This window comes from Lissotriton helveticus, chromosome 3_2 (assembly GCF_964261635.1).
Source record: "Lissotriton helveticus chromosome 3_2, aLisHel1.1, whole genome shotgun sequence".
Taxonomy (NCBI): Eukaryota; Metazoa; Chordata; class Amphibia; order Caudata; family Salamandridae; genus Lissotriton; species Lissotriton helveticus.
Window position 1 is genome coordinate 175,224,059 of NC_136062.1, and position 19,846 is coordinate 175,243,904.

General features: G+C 48.9%; 1 protein-coding gene across 4 annotated transcripts in view; it reads left to right on the forward strand.

The window, feature by feature from the left end:
• Positions 1-18,641, forward strand: part of LOC144826538 (uncharacterized) — a 1,868,758-nt gene extending 1,850,117 nt beyond the window's left edge. For all 4 annotated transcript variants that reach the window (XM_078684973.1, XM_078684974.1, XM_078684975.1 and 1 more), the window contains one exon: positions 18,464-18,641. In XM_078684973.1, the coding sequence (XP_078541099.1) occupies positions 18,464-18,474 (11 nt within the window). In that variant the 3' untranslated portion in view covers positions 18,475-18,641. The remainder of the gene's footprint in view (positions 1-18,463) is intronic.
• Positions 18,642-19,846: the final 1,205 nt, after the last annotated feature.

Here is a 19,846-nt window from a genome sequence, read left to right on the forward strand (position 1 = left end):
GGCCCAGAGCATGATATCCAGCCTGGGGACTTTGTGCCGATTCGAAACTTCCAGAGGTCGAAGAGTATAGAACCCAGGTGGACGGGCCCCTGGCAAGTCCTAATTACCACCCGAACTGCCCTTCGAGTGGAAGGAAAGAAGAACTGGGTGCATGCGCACCACTGCAAGAAGATACCTCCAACACTGATGGGCCTCGGAGAAGTGAACAGCCAAGAAGAGCTCCTGACCAAAGACCGACCATCTTGGAGTTGCTATCCCCAAACAGAGACACTTGAATTGGCAGAGTCTCCCGACCCCACGGTACCATCCAAGGAGGGGTACAATTTGAGGTCGACGAAAGGAGAGTGCTCCGACAAGCAGACCACTAACTGAGTCAAAAAGTCTCAGATCGGTAGCTAACACTACAAGACTACCGGGAGATACGCTAGACGAAAGTATGTGGTCCTGCCAGTCGTCGAGTCTCTTGAAGGTAATGGAAGATCCCGGATGACCGTAGAACCACAGCGACGACTCCAAACTTGCCAAACTGCACAGTGCAAAGACAATAACTCTTGTGGCAGCACCTCTCACCTGCCTCTTGCTGATTGTTGCCATCTGGTACCTTGAAGAAAATCCTTGAACGTCACAGCTGGCATCCTCACCAACAACACAGCTGAGCTTCAAGCGGTCCGCTTGGTAGCTTTGCCGAACTGTCTTGTTCTAGACGTGGTACTGGCAGACCGTGGAGGAGCATGCTGCATCATCGGTGCCAGCTGCTGCACTTTCGTCCCTGATAGCTCATCTTCAGTCTACAAAGCAATTGAACATCTCCACAGGCTGGCATCCGAGATCCACCAACAACCAGAGACTTGGACACTGGGAACCTGGTTTTGGGGTACATTAAAGGAATGGGGTTGGAAGTTATGGATGTTCCTCTTGGTTCCGATCTTAGTAATATGTGGCTGCTATTTGGGGATACACTGTATACCACCATTGTGCTCTCTTTGTTTGAACTCTTTGAACTCTTTGCGCCCAAAGACTTTGGACACTCGATTCGAAAACATGAAAGTAATATATGACAGAGAGGTACAGGACATTATGGACATTGACGTGAACTGACAAGCTGGCTAGGATATGTTCAAAGGGGCGACTGTAAAATATAAAACAAAAAATATGAACATTGCCGGCGCCATTTTGCTTAGCGAAGGCCTCCGCGAACGCGTAAGCAGCAACCATTTTAGATATCGCAGCCATTTAATTCACTGATAGTCACCTATGATTCACCCCGACCTCGCAATCATCCCCAGCACCCTGACTAAGCATGACCAAACATGCTGGGGTTATAAAACCTTGTCCTCGTGACAAAGCCCCCGAGCCACTTCCCGCCCTAAACCCATTTGTCCTTTCATCCACTGCACATGAGCAAGGCCTCCTGATAACCTCCCTGACCGCACCTGGCTGCTCAATCCGGTCTCAGGCACTAACTGACCCCTGCAGACATAGTTTATTGCCCCCACATGGTAGGACTTGTAGCACTAACAAAGAAGTCTGATTTAATCAATAGCACGAACCCTCAGATCTGACCGATCCCATACACTTTTAGATCCTGTCGGAATGTCCAGCTGCAAGATAGCAATCATCTGTTAGATTTGGGAGGGGGGGGGCAGCGGTTGGGTCTGTGTGGGAACCTGCTGAAGGCAGGAATTCCAAGGATGTTTGACCACCAATAAACTAACTGAAATGTGTATAAAAAACTGAGCAGCGGAGAAGTTGTTAGAGCACCTCCTGACGATCGCCCCGGTGTCCAAAGCGATGTGTTCTAATCTAGAGAAATAAACCTGTTCTTCGCCTTCCAATTCCCAGCACCTGCCTCGTTATTTGATCGCTAAATCTTAAGGTGAATTAGAGGTGGTTTGCACCAAGCGGCATCGAAAGTCTTGGGAGTCTCACTGCTTTTCATCACTCCCGGGTGTAACTCTTAGTAGCGGTCATACAAAACAAAGGGCCCCGTCATGCCGGGGGGAGGGTGGGTGAAATATTGCGCTCTTGGCTTGTCCCGAGGACCCCTTGTTGCACAGGAAGTCAAGTTAGTCCAGCGTGGAGACGGGCCAGACCCTCTCTGAGCCCAACCATGTGGCAATCATAGGCTGTTGAGGCAGCCCCGGTGCAAAGTCACCCGGCGGCAGCAGGGGCTGCCATGGCTGGCAGGGGCTGCCATGGCTGGGGCGATTGAGAATGACAAGGCCGTATTTGTTTCATTACAGCGCTCAGCCCCACAGTCATGAAGCTCCTCGGCGCTGCAAACTGCACGATTTGTGATTGCCTCGGGAGGGTGGCATAATTTAACCTTGGGTCTGCTGGTTGCACACTGACCTCCGTAGGAGAGGCATTAGCCCACTGAGAGATCCAACAACAACCACAGCCATTAGAAGAGAGGCAAGGTTACCCTGAAACCCCAGCCATACGGAGAAGAGAGGCATTAGCCCACTGAGATATCCGACAACAACCACAGCCATTGGAGGAGAGGCAAGGTTACCCAGAAACACCAGCCATACGGAGAAGCAACTCGGATGTATATAGTGCTTGACGTAAATGTCCCGTAGCTTCTCAGCACCATTAAAAAATACTACGCGGTATTGGTATTGAACTGAGTTTTATTCACCTCCAAAGTATAAATGGTGTAATAGAGCAGCACGTGGGCAGGAAACGGCACGAGATCTGGGAAGCAGGTCCACAAAGATATTTACAGGAATCCCATGAACCCACTGACCTATCATATATCTGTGGTTGGAACCCAGGGCCAGCACTGTGCACATAAGTCACCAAATGAGGCTTAACAAAAACTCGGAAATACATTTACTATGTTACAGAGGCTAACAAGGTTTCGCAGAGTGCTAAAAGCAAGTGCATGGACCCTCTGAGCTACCTTTGCAGCTACAACCCACCCAGGAGAGCGCCCCCATCATTAGCAGAAGAAATGTCACCAAATGAGGCTTAAAGAAAACACTGAAGTACCTTTACTATCTTATCGAGACAGGCACTCAAGACCAAGGTTTCCCAGAGCGCTAACAGCAAGCACACGAACACACTGAGCTACCTTTCTGGCTATAGCCCACCCAGGAGCACCCCCCCAGAAGCTGAACAAAAGGGGAAACAACAAGAGCTGTCACGCCCTTCCCGTACGGATTGCCGGGATCCGAGGGCATGCGAGGACCTCAAGATGGTGAAGCCCAGGACGAAAGGCAAGGTCACCCTGGGTGGGGGAGGGTGGTAGTTGGTAGCAGGCATGGTGATTAAATGAGCAGGGGGGTTTCCTCTCACCTGTACGAAGAAGAGGAGAATGATGCCACGGGGGAAGGCGATGATGGGTCTGCCCTGCCCTTCGGATCCACTAGCTTGCTGTCTATCTGTTATGTGGGACCTGCAAAGGAAAAAACACATGTGAGTGGGGCTGGCCCGAAGATCCGGCTACAGGCAGGAAGGGGAGCCTCCCACTTGGCCCCCCTCCCCATGTTCTGGAAACTCTCGGGGGCTTAGACCTGTGAGCACAACACAGGATCTATCTGAACATACTCTTCAAGTCACAACTACATGCATTTACATGTTAAACCGGTGAAGAAGTCCCTGACTTGGCTCTGTTCCGGGTGGTAAGGGTAACAACCCACTCAAGCGTTATATGGGTACAAAGGTTCTCCATGTTAAAAAATATTTTCTTCATGTAGAAAAAAAACATTTTAAAAAGTGGTGCCTTTTCATGAAGGTTCTTGCATTTTATAATGTGCAACTGTACCCTTCTTACAGCTGTGCACTGTCGAAAAAGCAATAACAATGCCGAAAACAAAATTCAAAAATCTTTCTTGGAGAATACATAGAAAGTTCTAACTGTTGTTGGCTTCCAGGTGTATTAAGGTACAGTTTTGTCAGTGTCAGAAATTCATAACCTTTTACCAGGAAGTGAAATTCTCCAGGCGTAGTTCCATGCATGTATTTGTTATTTGGACCCAATTAAGCTGTGGGCTTTGGGCACTGGTTTAGGTCTCTGGCGGCCTCGTGACGCAGGGTGTTTACCTTAGCACCCAGTGATGGACCCCCGGGCGCACGTAAGCAAATGAGAGGTCAGCGCCTTCAGGGTGCCCCGATGCTTCTTCACAAGTAATTTTTTAACTACATTGGCTCTTGGAATTATGCTCTGTGGCTCTGTGTATGTGTGTGTGGCTCTGTGTGCGTGTGTGTGTGGCTCTGTGTGCGTGGCTCTGTGTGTGTGTGTGTGTGGCTCTGTGTGTGGCTCTGTGTGTGTGTGGCTCTGTGTGTGTGTGTGTGTGTGTGTGGCTCTGCATGGGGAAGCACCCCTTACATTGGATACATCGCATCGCGATGACTTTGCAACGCGGCCATTACATCGTGCCCGTCATGACATCGCATGTTATCAGGGCGCATGCAAGTACATCGCATTAGCTAATACATCGTTAACGATGACATCGAATTAGGTTCAAATGGGAAGCGCTGAAGTGGGAAGCGTTTATTTAAGCAAAAATGCACATGTTTGTCAAATGAAAAATGTGTTACAATGAAATGGCATATGAAGCAAATGAAAAAAGGGAAGCGTTTATTTAAGAATGGGAAGCGCTGAAGCAGCGCATATGAAGCGTTTATTTAAGCAACATTAAAACATTAAAATGACAATGACAATTGTTAAAATGAAATGGCATATGAAGAAAATGAAAAATGGGAAGCGTTTATTTAAGCAAAAATGCACATTTTTGTCAAATGAAAAATGTGTTACAATGAAATGGCATATGAAGCAAATGAAAAAAGGGAAGCGTTTATTTAAGAAAAACTCACTTTTTTTTCAGCAACATTAAAACATTAAAATGACAATGACAATGAACAATGTTTATTTAGCGCATATAAACAATGTTTATTTCAAGATTTTTGTTATGTTTATGTAAGTATTTGCAGTATGCGCGCAGTGACAATGCAACAACAGGTGGAGTAACGGAAACATAGACAGACTTTGGTGCTGACAGACACGGTTCGCGCCGGCAATGATTTCACTACTGAAAAGGGGGGGCCCTCGGCCCCCCCGCACGCATGGCGGCGCGGCGACCGTCTCACCCCCTTTCCCCTCGTGTCCTTCGACGGTGGGGGCGTGCCCTGGGGGCGCGGCCCACCGCCGATTGGCCGGCGCCCCTCCTGACCCGGATTCAATGGAGTGGTTCCGGGTCGGGGGGGCGGGCGATAGGAGGGGCCACCCGGCCCCTCGGGAATAAGAGGTAGGGAGCGCCCAGGAGACCCCCTTGTCCCTGGACGCTCCCTCGCTGAACGTTGTGCCCCGCGTTCGGGGCTTCTTTGTTTTTTAAACTGTTTTGCTTTCTTTTGCAGGTTCGCTTTTTGGACCGCGTCGTGAGTGAGGAGCGGTGCAGAGCGTCGGGTCGGTGTTCATTGGACCAGCCGCGTCGCCATTACTGCAGCGGGAGTGAGGTCTTGGGAGAGCGTGGTGCGGCCGCGTGAAGCTCAGGTATCGAGCGTGGTTCGGCCGCTTGAGGCTCAGGGGCGGACGGTTGAGGACTGGGGTAAGGCCGCGGTAGAGCGGGATTTGGTGCTTGTGACCGGGGAACAGCCAGGCAGTAGAGTGTGAGGCGTCGACAGCTCGCCTGCAGCCCGGGCCACTTCTGATCTAGCCCCGGTCGTAGAAGGGGTCCGCGATACTTGTAACGTGAAGGAAGTGTACTGGGTGAGTGCGTGCAGAGGGGCGGCCTGACTATCGAGGGAGATATATGAACAGTGAGCTCCAGTCGAGCTATCGGTTAGCGCGCGGCACTTATACAGCGGTAATTGCATTGAGGCATGCCGAGGTTGTGAGTTCGTGCCTCGCCTGGACCAGCAAAGAACTAGGCGCCGCTATTGTCGCTGAATAGGCAATTTTGGCGCGCACTTGGAGGTACAACAAGAAACAGGCTGGGGAGGGCAATTTGAAACTGATTAGAAAGCAGCGAGGCAGGGCAGCACCTGGATGGGAGACCCTATGAGAAGTGTACAAACCGGGGGGGCATTTATGTAACTGTTTTCACGCTGCATTCCAGTATTGAGTTATAATTGATTAGGGAGGCTGCATCTGAGTATTTAGTATAATCCATTGTACTGATTGTGACGCAGAGTGTGCAATTTTTAAGAAAACGAGGCGGCATCTCTTTAAGTGTTTTTTCACTACTGTAGGGTATCAAATAGGGTGTGATTCTTTGTTAAAATATACAGAAGAGGTGTCATTTCATAAAGTGTTTTCCTACTGTGGTAATAACCATTAAGTGCCTTGTTGTTCAAGTAGTGGCACAAAACCGGAATAATTACAAGTCTTTGCTCAATAGTGTACCGGCCTTGGGCTTAAGTGTTATTTGGAAGGTCGGTATTTAAGTTGGGTCTCCTAAAACCTGTTCCTGTTTTAATTGCACAGTATTAATACTTTTTCAATTACAGGTTACCTTAACAACATTATCGGCACGTTTCACTCGCAGACAGAGCACGCAACGTGGTGGGGGCTGTGACCGCAGACCGTCATCGCCGGCGAGGACACAGGAGGGGTCGGTAAGAGGGGTACGGGGGGCTAGCACTCATCGCTCCTGGTGGCCGCCAGGTGGGTCTACATTAGGTTTACTCACCCCTTACATAAGCGGACAAGCCGCTGGTGTTGCGGTCGCCGTTGCATGGTGCTGAAAGCCCCCTGGTGACCCTCCATCTGCAAGGTACACACAGTTGACCTGTTGGGAACTACGAGAGTAGGCAGCGGGTGTTTTTGGGGTAAGCGTCATGCCAGGCCCAAGGGGTGGTAAAAGGGGGTCCAACATGGAGGCTATGATGCGGGCTATGATGCGGGAGATGAGCGACATTAAGCAACAGCTAGGACAAATTAAGGAGCGGGAAGCTCGGTTGGATGACAGAGAGAGTGAGGCACCGGGCCCGTCCGGGCGACCGATCCGCAAGAGGGTGGCACCAGTGCCAAGAGGGGAATTTGTCACTCCACAAGGGAAACCTAGATCCAAAAGACCCAAGGAGGCGGTTCCCACCCCAGGCCCAGTGGATCCGTTACCCGCCGCACCGCCCGCGGTGGTCCCACCCCCGCATGTGCCTACACCCATTGCCCCTGTGGTGCCGGTGCCGGCAGGTCAACCAGTAGACGCTGGGTCTGCTCCCGCACCGGTGCCCACAATCCCGGGTACAGGCTGGCCACACCCGGCGCCCGCCCTGCCAGCTGTGCCAGGACCACTGGGCATAACCCCAGTGGTACCTGTTGTCCCGGGGGGTAATGTAGATTCAATGCCACCCGAATTGTTATCTCAGTTAACGGCCATGATGCCATGGCTCCAAAAAGGGGGAGCCTTCCCGAATTCTGCAGACCATGCGGCAGAGGCGGCAAGGTTTGTAGAAAAAATCAGATCGGCACCGGTCGCCGACAGTGTTGCATTGCCAATTTCTTCTCCCCTTGCAGGTCCAAGTGTTCCCCAGCTGGACGGAGTTAAAGGGCAGCCGCCCCCGGTGCCCGCACTTGGTAAGGAAGTGGCATTGCCGCTCTTGGGGGACGGTGTGATACCTTCCAGGAGCGAAAATCTAGCTCAGCATGTGTCATTAGCTGTGAAAGAAATGATTTGGGCTGATAAATACGTGTACATTTATTCTTTATTGTTGGATAATAGGGAAATGGAGCAGGCAAAAGCACTGAAAGAGTGGATGCTCCCAAGTGAATGGAGGGCGCAGTGTACTAGATTCAGGGTTGAGGAAAATCTCAATAATTGGATGCAAGCATGGGCTGTTTTCACTGCAATTAAGGCTGAGCGTCCTCCAGATCTGCAGGCTGCATTGGCTTGCTACTCGAGCAGGATTGTGGGGTGGAGTCAACAGTATTCTGGGGAAGCATGGAAGGGTTATGATGTCAATTTTAGGAAGGCATTGGAATTCAATAGATCGTTGCCATGGGACTCGGTAGATTCCATGGCTTGGCACAAACAGTTCTCTGACTGCACCTCCCCCTCAGTTCGGTGCGGTCAAGGTGTTCACTAGACCGCAGCAGCCCTTTCGGCCCCCCCAAACGAGTGAAGTACCTGGGAAATTTAGGGCAGGTGGGCCAGAGAAGAAAGGGGTGTGCTGGGATTTTAATAGGCGTACCTGCACAAGGGCCGCGTGTAAGTTTAGGCATGCATGTTCCTCCTGTGGGCACCCCTCTCATCCAGAAACTACCTGTAGGTCCAAGCAAGGTAACACAGGACAGAGGGGTAGGGGAAAGCCACTATAAGTCAGACAGGTTACGCCCCCCCACTCCAGTGGATGTGGTGGCAATGATTCCATTGTTGAACAGATACCCTGACCACAAAGCGGCCACCCTACTCCAGGAAGGTTTTTCTAAAGGTTTTAGGATCCCGGCCGGGGGATACACAGGCAGGGCGCACTGTAGAAACCAATTATCAGTCAAACACAATCCGGCTGTTGTGGCCGCCAAAATTGACAAGGAGCTTTCCTTAGGCAGGATAACTGGCCCTTTTCCTGCAGTGCCAGTACCCAATTTTGTGTGTTCCCCACTGGGAGTTGTCCCCAAGAAAGAGAAGGGGCAATTCAGATTGATTCATAACCTGTCAGCGCCAAAGGGGGCGTCACTGAATGACGCCATCGACGAAGGTATCTGTAGTGTTAAGTACGCCTCTTTTGATCAGGCTGTTACCTTATTGCAGGCCACTGGACCCGGGGCGCTGATGGCGAAATCAGACATAGAATCCGCCTTCCGCCTCCTCCCAGTCCACCCGGCGGACCAGCATCTTTTAGGTTTCACCTTTAGGGATAGGTTCTACATGGACAAATGCATGCCTATGGGTTGTTCTATTTCTTGCGCCTACTTTGAGATGTTTAGTTCATTTCTTGAATGGGCCATGAGACAAGTGACGGGCCATCAAAGGGTCATGCATTACTTAGATGATTTCCTCTTCCTCGGTACAGCGGGTTCTCAGGAGTGCGCACTGGCATTGCAGGAATTTTGCGTGCTCATGCGGGCTTTTGGGGTCCCGCTTGCGCCTGGGAAGACCGTGGGCCCGACCACCTGCTTGGAATTTCTGGGCATCGAGATTGACTCAATGGAGAGATGTTTTAGACTACCTAAGGACAAGGTGTGCAAATTCAAGACATCGCTACAGTTATGCCTCCGGAAGGAGAAGGTCACTTTGCAGCAATTACAGGAGGTGGTAGGGCAATTGAATTTCGCACTAAGAATCATCCCAATGGCTCGCCCCTTCTCTCGCTCCATCGCGCACGCGATGAGGGGGCTGAGGGAAAAGCACCACCGCACGCGCCTATCGTCTGAAATTCGCCAGGATATGCTTATTTGGATGGCATTCCTGGAAGATTTTAACGGTAGGGTGGTCTGGCCCGGCCCGCTCACGACATCGGCGGAGTTGGGACTATGGACTGATGCGGCCGGTAGTGTGGGCTTTGGTGCCATCCTAGGGAATAGGTGGGTCGCTCAACAATGGCCAGAAGAATGGAACACATGGGGTTTGCTCAGCAACATTGGCTTCCTGGAACTTTTTCCAATATGGGTGGCACTGATGGTTTGGCCCGAACACCTATGTAACCAATCAGTGGTGTTTTGGTCAGATAACATGACAGTGGTGGAATGTATCAATCAGCAGGGGGCGCGGTGTCCTTTCATACTTCGTCTGATCAAAGAAATTGTTCTGCGGTGCCTTAAACTGAATGCTAATTTTAGAGCCAAACATGTCCCTGGTGTTTTAAACAATGCTGCTGACTCCCTTTCTCGCTTCAAAATGCAGGTTTTCAGGGAACATCTCCCCACAGCAGACCCCTCGCCAGCACACTTCCCAGCAGTACTTTGGCAGATTGGTGCCCCAGATTACAGGACCTCGTGGTCGCTAGCCTAGCCCCCAGGACCAAGACGGCTTACGAAGGGGCGTTTCTGTCTTATTGTTCTTTCTTGGGGCCACAGTGGGAAGTGCTTTGGGCGAAGGAGGATGGGTTTGCAGCCTATTTAGAATGGATGCACAAAGAGGGGCGCTCAGTGGCAGCGGCAACCAGACATAGGGCAGCAGTGTCATTCTTCGCTCAAGCTAGGGGCTTCCGGGATCCCACTAATACCTTTATGATACGCAAGGCTTTAAGGGGATGGCGCCGTATTCAGGGACATCAGAAGGATAAGAGGAAGCCCATGGGGTTGGCCCGGCTAACAGCCTTACTGGGCATGCTGGAGATTGTTTGTAACTCGGAGTGGGAAGTGCTTCTTTTTAGGGCGGCATTCTCCCTGGCATTTTATGGGGCACTGAGAATTAGTGAACTTGTGGCAGGATCCAAGTCTGACATACTAGGTGGCTTGCAGAAGGCTGGGGTGACGATAAGGGGTGACACCATGTGGGTGATTATCCAGAAATCAAAGACCGATCAAGAAGCTAGGGGTCACACCATAGTTCTGCAACGGGCCCCCGCCAACCCGTGCTGCCCGGTGAGGCACGTAGAATCACTCATGGGACTATTGGTCGGTTCAGCAGGCAGGGCGTTGCTCTGTCACGCCGACGGGAGCCCCTTGACCAGGTATCAATTCAGGAGAGTGTTCGAAATAGGGGTTACAAAAGCGGGTCTTGATCCTAGAGATTTTGGATCTCATTCCTTCAGGATTGGGGCAGCAACTGAGGCGGTGGCGGGGGGCCTCCCGGTGGAAAGAGTGAAGACAATTGGGAGGTGGTCGTCAGACTGCTATAAACGTTATGTTCGGATTGACATGCTATGATTACTTGTCACTCACGCTTGGTCTCTTTCCGCTCTCTTACAGTTTCTCAGACCTGTTACGCAGGGGAGGAATTTGTCGTCGGGCACCGCCAATATTCACCGGCACGGAGCGGCGAACAGGAAACAACAAAGAACAATGTCTGGATTGTCGGTCATTCATATGTGAAGCGAGCGGAATGTGTCTTCCTGTCAGGTGACAAGAAGGAAAGGGCGGCACAACTAGGGTTGAATATCACGTTCTTTGGCAGAGGAGGGTTGTGTCTTCACGAGTTTAGGGGATTCTTCCAAGGGCTGTTAGCACGCCAGCAGTCTCCACCGTCAGTGGTGATACTTCACCTTGGGGAGAACGACTTGGCAACACTGGGCAGGCGCATCTTGATTGAGGAGATTATCTCAACAGCGGGTTGGATAGCTAGGACCTGCCTCGGGTGCACACTATTATGGTCACAACTCATACCTCGACTTCAGTGGCGGGGGGGTCATTCGGTCAGGGCGTTGAATCACTCGGTAAAGAGGATCAACACACGGTTGGATAGGTTGTTTCGAACCCCCGTGTTACAGTCAATACCTCATGGGTGCATCTGGGGTCACAAGTATTACTTGAAGGACGGGGTTCATTTGACAGAAGAGGGTAATGTCCTATGGTCTGACAATATCTGGGCTTGGCTAGAGGGCTGGGATAGGAGGAGTGTGTCCTTAGGCAGGGGCTAGAGGGGGAGGCCAGATCGTCGGTTAACAATACTGGCCTGTGGCGGTAAGGTCATTATCGGTGAGCACATATTTGAGGTCTGAGGGGGCGGGCATCATCCTATGGAGGTTCCCGCCCGGGGGGAGGGGCCTGCGGGCCACTCCCAGTACTCCAGGGGCAAGGTAATATGCAAAGGAGCGCGGGTAGGAGTAGTTCACGCTTTCCTTAGGCTGGTAGCCACCCCGCGCGCGTGGACTCATGACGCCACCGGCGCAGAGTAAGGGCCCTCCTTTAGTGGGTAAATGGAGTTTAGGGCGTAGACCGGGTAATTCCCGGGGTAACACTGCGCATGCGCACTTCTAGGGGGGAGGCGCAGTTTGTAGGACCTGACACCGGTAGTGACCCTATTTTGGTAGTGACCCTGCCATATGGCCAGAAATGTACAAAAATCAAGTGTAGGATGTTTAGTTTAAGCTAGGAACAACTTGTATTAGAGTTTTGTTAAGGTCAGGCTCTCAAACTTGTTGATAACAATTGTATAACTAAATGTCCTGCTGATTTTTGTATTCATTGTTGATTATGCAATTAAAACCTTTTTTAATTTCATACTTTAATAAATACGGCCGGGCGACTAGCGCCCGCCTTCCAAAGAGTAAAACACGTCTCATGTCCACGTTCCTGGGTGTTGGGTGCCGGATTGGGGGGGAGGCGGCAGCTAGTCGCTGACCATGTGAAAAGGGGGGGCCCTCGGCCCCCCCGCACGCATGGCGGCGCGGCGACCGTCTCACCCCCTTTCCCCTCGTGTCCTTCGACGGTGGGGGCGTGCCCTGGGGGCGCGGCCCACCGCCGATTGGCCGGCGCCCCTCCTGACCCGGATTCAATGGAGTGGTTCCGGGTCGGGGGGGCGGGCGATAGGAGGGGCCACCCGGCCCCTCGGGAATAAGAGGTAGGGAGCGCCCAGGAGACCCCCTTGTCCCTGGACGCTCCCTCGCTGAACGTTGTGCCCCGCGTTCGGGGCTTCTTTGTTTCCCACCCACCATCCCTTGGTACAAAGTTTAAGCAGCGTTATGTCCGGTTTAATGGTAAGTTTCAAAGGTATAGATCGCGGGAGAGAGTAGGCTGTTGTTGTATTTTGTGATCTGTTGTTAGGATTTTTTCCCCTTTGTAGAAAAGTGATGTTTGAAGTGAACTGTATTTGAAGATATGTGTCTTTAGGCCTTTTTCCCTTTGTAGCTATACGTTGATATTGTGATTTTGAGTAACATGAGTGAACCGAATTGTAATTTTATGCCATGTGTCGTTAGGCCTTTTTTCCCCTTTTAGCTATGCGTGGATACTGTTATTTATTAGCCAGTGTAGTTGTCCTTTAGAATTTTTTCCATAGGTCGTCGTATTTATTAGGTATGGGGCATGCGGTAAGGTCATTATCGGTGAGCACATATTTGAGGTCTGAGGGGGCGGGCATCATCCTATGGAGGTTCCCGCCCGGGGGGAGGGGCCTGCGGGCCACTCCCAGTACTCCAGGGGCAAGGTAATATGCAAAGGAGCGCGGGTAGGAGTAGTTCACGCTTTCCTTAGGCTGGTAGCCACCCCGCGCGCGTGGACTCATGACGCCACCGGCGCAGAGTAAGGGCCCTCCTTTAGTGGGTAAATGGAGTTTAGGGCGTAGACCGGGCAATTCCCGGGGTAACACTGCGCATGCGCACTTCTAGGGGGGAGGCGCAGTTTGTAGGACCTGACACCGGTAGTGACCCTGCCATATGGCCAGAAATGTACAAAAATCAAGTGTAGGATGTTTAGTTTAAGCTAGGAACAACTTGTATTAGAGTTTTGTTAAGGTCAGGCTCTCAAACTTGTTGATAACAATTGTATAACTAAATGTCCTGCTGATTTTTGTATTCATTGTTGATTATGCAATTAAAACCTTTTTTAATTTCATACTTTAATAAATACGGCCGGGCGACTAGCGCCCGCCTTCCAAAGAGTAAAACACGTCTCGTGTCCACGTTCCTGGGTGTTGGGTGCCGGATTGGGGGGGAGGCGGCAGCTAGTCGCTGACCATGTGTTTATTTAAGGATTTTATTTTAGTTATGACACTGCGCCGGAAATGATTTTAGTAATGTTTATTTAAGTATTTTATTTTACTAATGGTGGTGACAATGTTTATTTAGGTAAGATTCATTAAAACCGGAAGCAGCGCATATGACCCGCATATGAACAATGTTTATTTAGCGCATAAGAACTATGTTTACTACATCTTTTAGTAATGTTTATTGAAGTATTTGCAATATGCGCACAATGAAACTACAACAATAGGTGGACTAACGGAAACATTGACAGACTTTGGTGCAGACAGACACGGTTCGCGCACGCATACGAACATATACATTAATATATGGCTGGATGGATGGATGGATGCATGACTGGATGGATGGATGGGTGGGATGGATGGATGGATGGTTGAACATATACATTAATATATGGCTGGATGGATGGCTGGATGGATGGATGCATGGCTGGATGGATGGATGGCACGGTTCGCGCCCGCATACGAAAATATACATTAATATATGGCTGGATGGATGGATGGATGGATGGCTGGATGGATGCATGGCTGGATGGATGTATGGATGGGTGGGATGGGTGGGATGGATGGATGGATGGATGAACACATACATTAATATATGGATGGATGGCTGGATGGATGGATGGATGGATGCATGGCTGGATGGATGGATGGATGCCACGGTTCGCGCCCGCATACGAACATATACATTAATATATGGCTGGATGGATGGATGGATGCATGGGTGGGATGGATGGATGGATGGGTGGGAGGGATGGATGGATGGGTGGGGTGGGTGGGATGGGTGTATGGATGGGTGGGATGGGTGGATGTATGGAGGGAGGGATGGATGGCTGGATGGGTGGGTGCTGGAGGATGGGTGTCATGCAACAACATAAACCAAGGTGATATGTTATGTCACTTAGAAAAAAACACAATAATCACGTATGTACATTTTTATTTGTTAAACACCAAAAACACGTTTTTGTTTTATATCTTTAGTATCGAATAAAATACATGCAGAAATTATACTGACGTTTTATTCCATCCTTTTATTTGCCTTTAAGATTGTAATGTATTCCGCTGAAAATATTACTTACACGCACACACAAGAAAAAAGACGCAATACATTGGTCGAAGGCATACTTTTAGAGGATACAAATCCACATATGCACATATGTATTTCAAGTCATTGCTGCTACGTAATTTCATAATGAGGCCTTGAGTGCGTTTAACCCCAAGCGGTTGCCATGGCACTTCGTTTATCCTATTAAAGGCAAAGAGCATGCATTACACAAATGGGCGCAGTGTACACCAAACCATCTGTAAATTATTCTGTGGACGGCGCACCAGCGTGTTTTTGTCAGTGCAGTGCACATGCATCACCTATCTCGTGTCACATTATCTCTGCTCTGTCCTTTTAAGTAATTGAATTATTGCACCAGACACTTCAGATGCCGTCCCGGCGCGGGAGGACAGGATTGCACCCCCCGAGCGGAGGAGGCCGAACCCGCTCCCCACCCACTGCCACCCTGCAGAAAAGACAACAGCACCACCCCCCACCCCTATCCCTCCCGGCCTTCTCTCGACCAGACCAGCCGCGACTCCGGAAAGTGCACCAAGCCGCAGCAAGGCTGCTATGGCGGAGTGGCCCGCAGGCTGACCAAGGTGCGGGAGCTGCGTGCCAGCGAGGAACATGTGCTGCTTCTGGACACAGGAGACCAGTACCAGGGCACCGTCTGGTTCAACTACTACAAGGGTGCGGAGGCCGCGCACTTCATGAAGCGCCTGGACTACGATGCCACGGTGAGCGGCGCACAGCGCCTTCAGTGTATTAAGCGCATCATCTGCGGTCACTTGGCAAAGGCATTTTGAATTTGCTGTGCACCAGAAAAACACTCAAATCACTCCGAGATGGACGTGTCGCGTCCCACCCCTATCCCTCCCGGCCTTCTCTCGACCAGCCTTCCCCGACACGACCGCCAAAGTCAAGGAGATAGTCAGCCGCAACAAGCGGCGGTGCCAGGAGGACCTGACCGATATTTATCCGATGGCGCAAATAAATACAACGTGGGCCAAGTATTTTTGATTCAAAAGGCTGTCCACAGGGTACGGATACGGGCACAAATGGCGGAAAAACGGTGGGCAACACAATATATACCACCCAACCCCCCCCCCGCCGCCCCCCCCAGAACAAACTATTGGCTGCCAAGATTTGTAACTTGGTGAAACATCGCGTTGTCACGTCGCGCGATGTAATGTCGCCGATGTGATACGCGATCCTAGGCCGCGGCCGCATTTCCGTTGCAACGACGTGCGATGACAAAATTGACAATGTAACTGTCAGTGCGATGTATTGGCCGCGATGCGAACGGCCGCGATGTGTTGCTTTTCGATGGATCGTCATACAACCCTCTGCATGTGTGTGGCTCTCTGTGTGTGTGAGTGTGTGTGTGTGTGTGTGTGTGGCTCTGTGTGTGGCTCTGTGTGTGTGTGTGTGGCTCTGTGTGTGTGTGTGTGTGTGTGTGTGGCTCTGTGTGTGTGTGTGGCTCTGTGGGTGCATGTGTGTGCCTTTGTGTGTGTGTGTTTGTGTGTGTGTGTGTGTGCGTGTGTGTGTGTGTGTGTGTGTGTATGTGCAAATGCAATAGGTCTCGCATTTGCGAGAGATTACGCTATTGGCATTGTAAATGACAATGCCATTTATTTATCTGTTTTCAAAACCAACACATAAATAAAAAGTTTGTCATTTACAATGCCAATGGCTCTAACTTTTGCAAAGGCGAGACCGTTGCATTGTAAATGCTTGTTTTCACTGCAGTCACGGGCAGCATAAATGTTTAAAAGATTTAAAATGTACTTAAAACTACAAGGCAGAACAAATTGCAGATGAATCTTATTGACAACATACATTCTGCCTGGCCGACGGCATTGAAACTAAGTCTGCCTTTTACTGTGTGTCCTTTAAGGTATTTGTGATGGGTTTATTCACCATAGTGAAACGCAACAAAAGAAACTCTGTATGCTGCCACTGCCGCTTTGTATCTCACCCTGGGCATGGACTGTAGTCCTATGCCTACTGTAAATACATGTGTTATTCACCGTGCCAGGTCACAGACAGAAAGCAGGGCCTGGACCTCCCATTACCAGGGACTAAGCCTCTGTGCACACTCTAGATTAGCATGATATTTGGTCCAAACAGAAAATCAGGATACTAGTTTCACATGCAGGTAGGCACCCAGGTCGGGTGTACCTGCCAGTAGACCATGAAGGGGACCTTCCCATTTGGACGCAGTGGCTTAAAGATGATATGAAAAATCAGAGGAGAAGCTATTGTTATAACAAGTGGTGGAGGAGGCAGATATCAGAGGTTTCGTTGATCAAGCAGGGCTTATGTTAGGAGTTGGGTGGTGAGAGCAGGTGAGGAGACAGTGATAAGAAGAGCACACGTTTAGTTACAATTGCAGTAAAGTGCCCCTTTATGATATGGTCACCCCCCACTTTTTGCTACTGGTACTGATGATCTTGACTAAATGTGCAATGGGAATCTGCTAAACAGGCACTAGTGCCAGTGCTCTTTCCCTAAAAACTGCAAGATCATGTAAGAACTGCAAGAACTGTAAGAACATGCACACACCTCTGCTACACAGTGCTAGTCAGCCTGTTTCCGCTCCATTGCAGGTGAAGAAAGTAACAGAAGGCCATATTTTGGAAATATGGCTCTGTGTTACACTATATTTCAGTAATCTTCCCAATTCTGTTGGCAGACTTCTGTGCTGTATTCAGAGATGGGCACTTTGTTAGAACAATTCTGTTCAGTGTTCAGTGAGGTCTATGGTTCGTGTAGAGTAACTAAGCTACAGACAGACAATATGGTCAGACACAGTGACATTTCAGATTGGGCCTGTGTAGCCTCTCAGTTCACTGCTGCTTTACGAAGGTCCAGCCTCAAAGATTGCTCTAACTTCTTTGCGTCCAGTTATGTACTCACCCTTTCATCTAGTCTCCCATCCATCTTTGCTCTCATTACGCAAACATTCATGCGTGCAGTTACATAGCCATGTCACTTACTCATTCGTCCATCCACTCACTCACTCACTCATGCCCCAACCACTGACTTATTCTCATATTCACCCAATCACGCAAACACTCAATAGACACACAAACTCACCAATCAATCAATGGACAAGCACTTTGTCCTTTAAAATAATCAGACTGATTGGTTTTACCAATGCTGATTATATATTCCTGTTCACCTGAGTTAAACTTACCCAGAGATGAGTGCACCTATGTTGACACGGAGGGCATATTCCATAACCAACAAAGTGTAAGTCAGGAATCATCAGCCTAGCACCTAACCATTGAGCCTTGTAGCTAATATAGGAATAATCCACGAAGAGGAGCAGGTAAAAGCAATTCCAAATCTGTAGCACAGGCCTAAAATAAACATGCCACAGTACATGACCGCCTAAACACATACTGAATGTAATAGAATTGTCCCATGATGGCACATCAAGCAGAATGGGAAAAAACGTCACCCAATGCCACAAACAGCAAATAACAAACTCAACACCTTTCAAGATCTTTTTACTAAATTGCCGAACCTTAAAATGACACCCGAACCGGGCAGGTAAAAAATAAACAAGCATTGGCATAGCTAATAGTCTTGCATATGTGACCTTTCCCATTTAGTAGTTACAGTATCACATCTATCTTTGAAGATATCGCAGATGGTGGCTTTCATCGTGATACATTCTTTTTGAACACATGGGTGATTTTCTCCCTTTCTTCTTTTTCATTGGCATAATGCACCTGTATGATCATTGTCAAACACTTTTTGGGTCTCAACACCCTTAAAGTTTTGATGATATGGTATCACCATGCTGTAGTCTGTTATAAGTGCTCATTAGATTACCATGTTACTTTGTTAATTGTGATTTTCACTTTTCCTTTTACAGGTTGCCCCTGACGAAGGGATGCCATTGTCCCGAAATGCATCGGGCTGTTTTGAACTTCTTGTTTATACAACATTTTAATTCATTTGGATATTATTGACTGTTTGTCGTGTATCTATGCATGTTGTTCATGATGTAATGACAATATGATTTATTGATCTTGAGTTTTTCATGTAATATTATCAATTCACGGAACATAGCACATCATGTGCCAATACATATAAAAAATTGTCTTGCCTATATAAAAAGAGTATTATATGTTTTATTGCATTGTTTGAGTTTGTATTAATGTTGGATTAACTTTTGAACAGTATTGGGGGGTCTTTCTGGACCATTTCTAGAACAGTGCTAAGTGACTACTGCCGTGTTTGGCAGTATCTTTATTACTTATAAGTGTTTAGCCAGAGCAATTGGCTTTGGCAATGTTTTTAAGCTATCATGCTTAGTGATACTGAGGTGGTGGTGCTGTATTGGTGCTTAGGTGCGGTGGAGTGAGCAGCGATGCTGAGTTAATGTTTTGCTAAAGTTATACCGATGTAGTGCTGCACTGATGCTGAATAGCAGTGCCTCTGTTGGTAAGTTTAGACACTGTAGCACTCCTTTGTAGATTAATGTTTATGAAGGTTTGATGGGAAAAGGCACATAGAAATAAAATGTAAGACTAATTAAAACAAGCATTGCCATAGCCAATAGGTCTCACCTTTGGAACTTATAAGCGTTTAGCCATGCAATAGTTGATGTTATTGCACCAAGGATATTGTGCTGCATAACTAAATACTTATAAGGTCCTAAAACCGAGACTTTTTGGCTATGCCAATGCTTGTTTTCTTTATTAGCAAGTGCTTCAGAACAGAGTATAGTGCATTTTTTAAATCACTGCTTCCCAAAATTTTCTTTACTTTCTGTTCAACAATTAAGTTGCCTATTTTCCTTTGGATTACATGAAACAACACTAACTATATTTGCAGGTGAGTCAAGTGACAGCGCCACAACCCCCAAAGATGACTCATATTTGCCTAGAAGGCTGACAAGTGTACCACCTCACTGTAAGATCTTCGGACTTCCTAGGGAGCAACGAACCACCACAACAAAAGCAGGATGGAGAAGTTTATGACGCTTGTGATGGTTGTTAAAAATCGATCATATATGGCTACCCAAATAACAGCAGCCGATTGGGCCAGAGAGTACAGTGACGTGATGCTTGCTGATAGCAAAGTGCTGTTTTGCTCTGCGTGTAAAATGGGGGTGGACCATGTCTGAAAGAACATTATGGATATGCATGTCCAATCCCAAAAACACTTGGAGCACAGATGCTTCATAAGCTCACTCTTAACTGAAACATGCCCGTCAGATGACTGTGAACTTCCTTTTCACAAAGTGTACAAC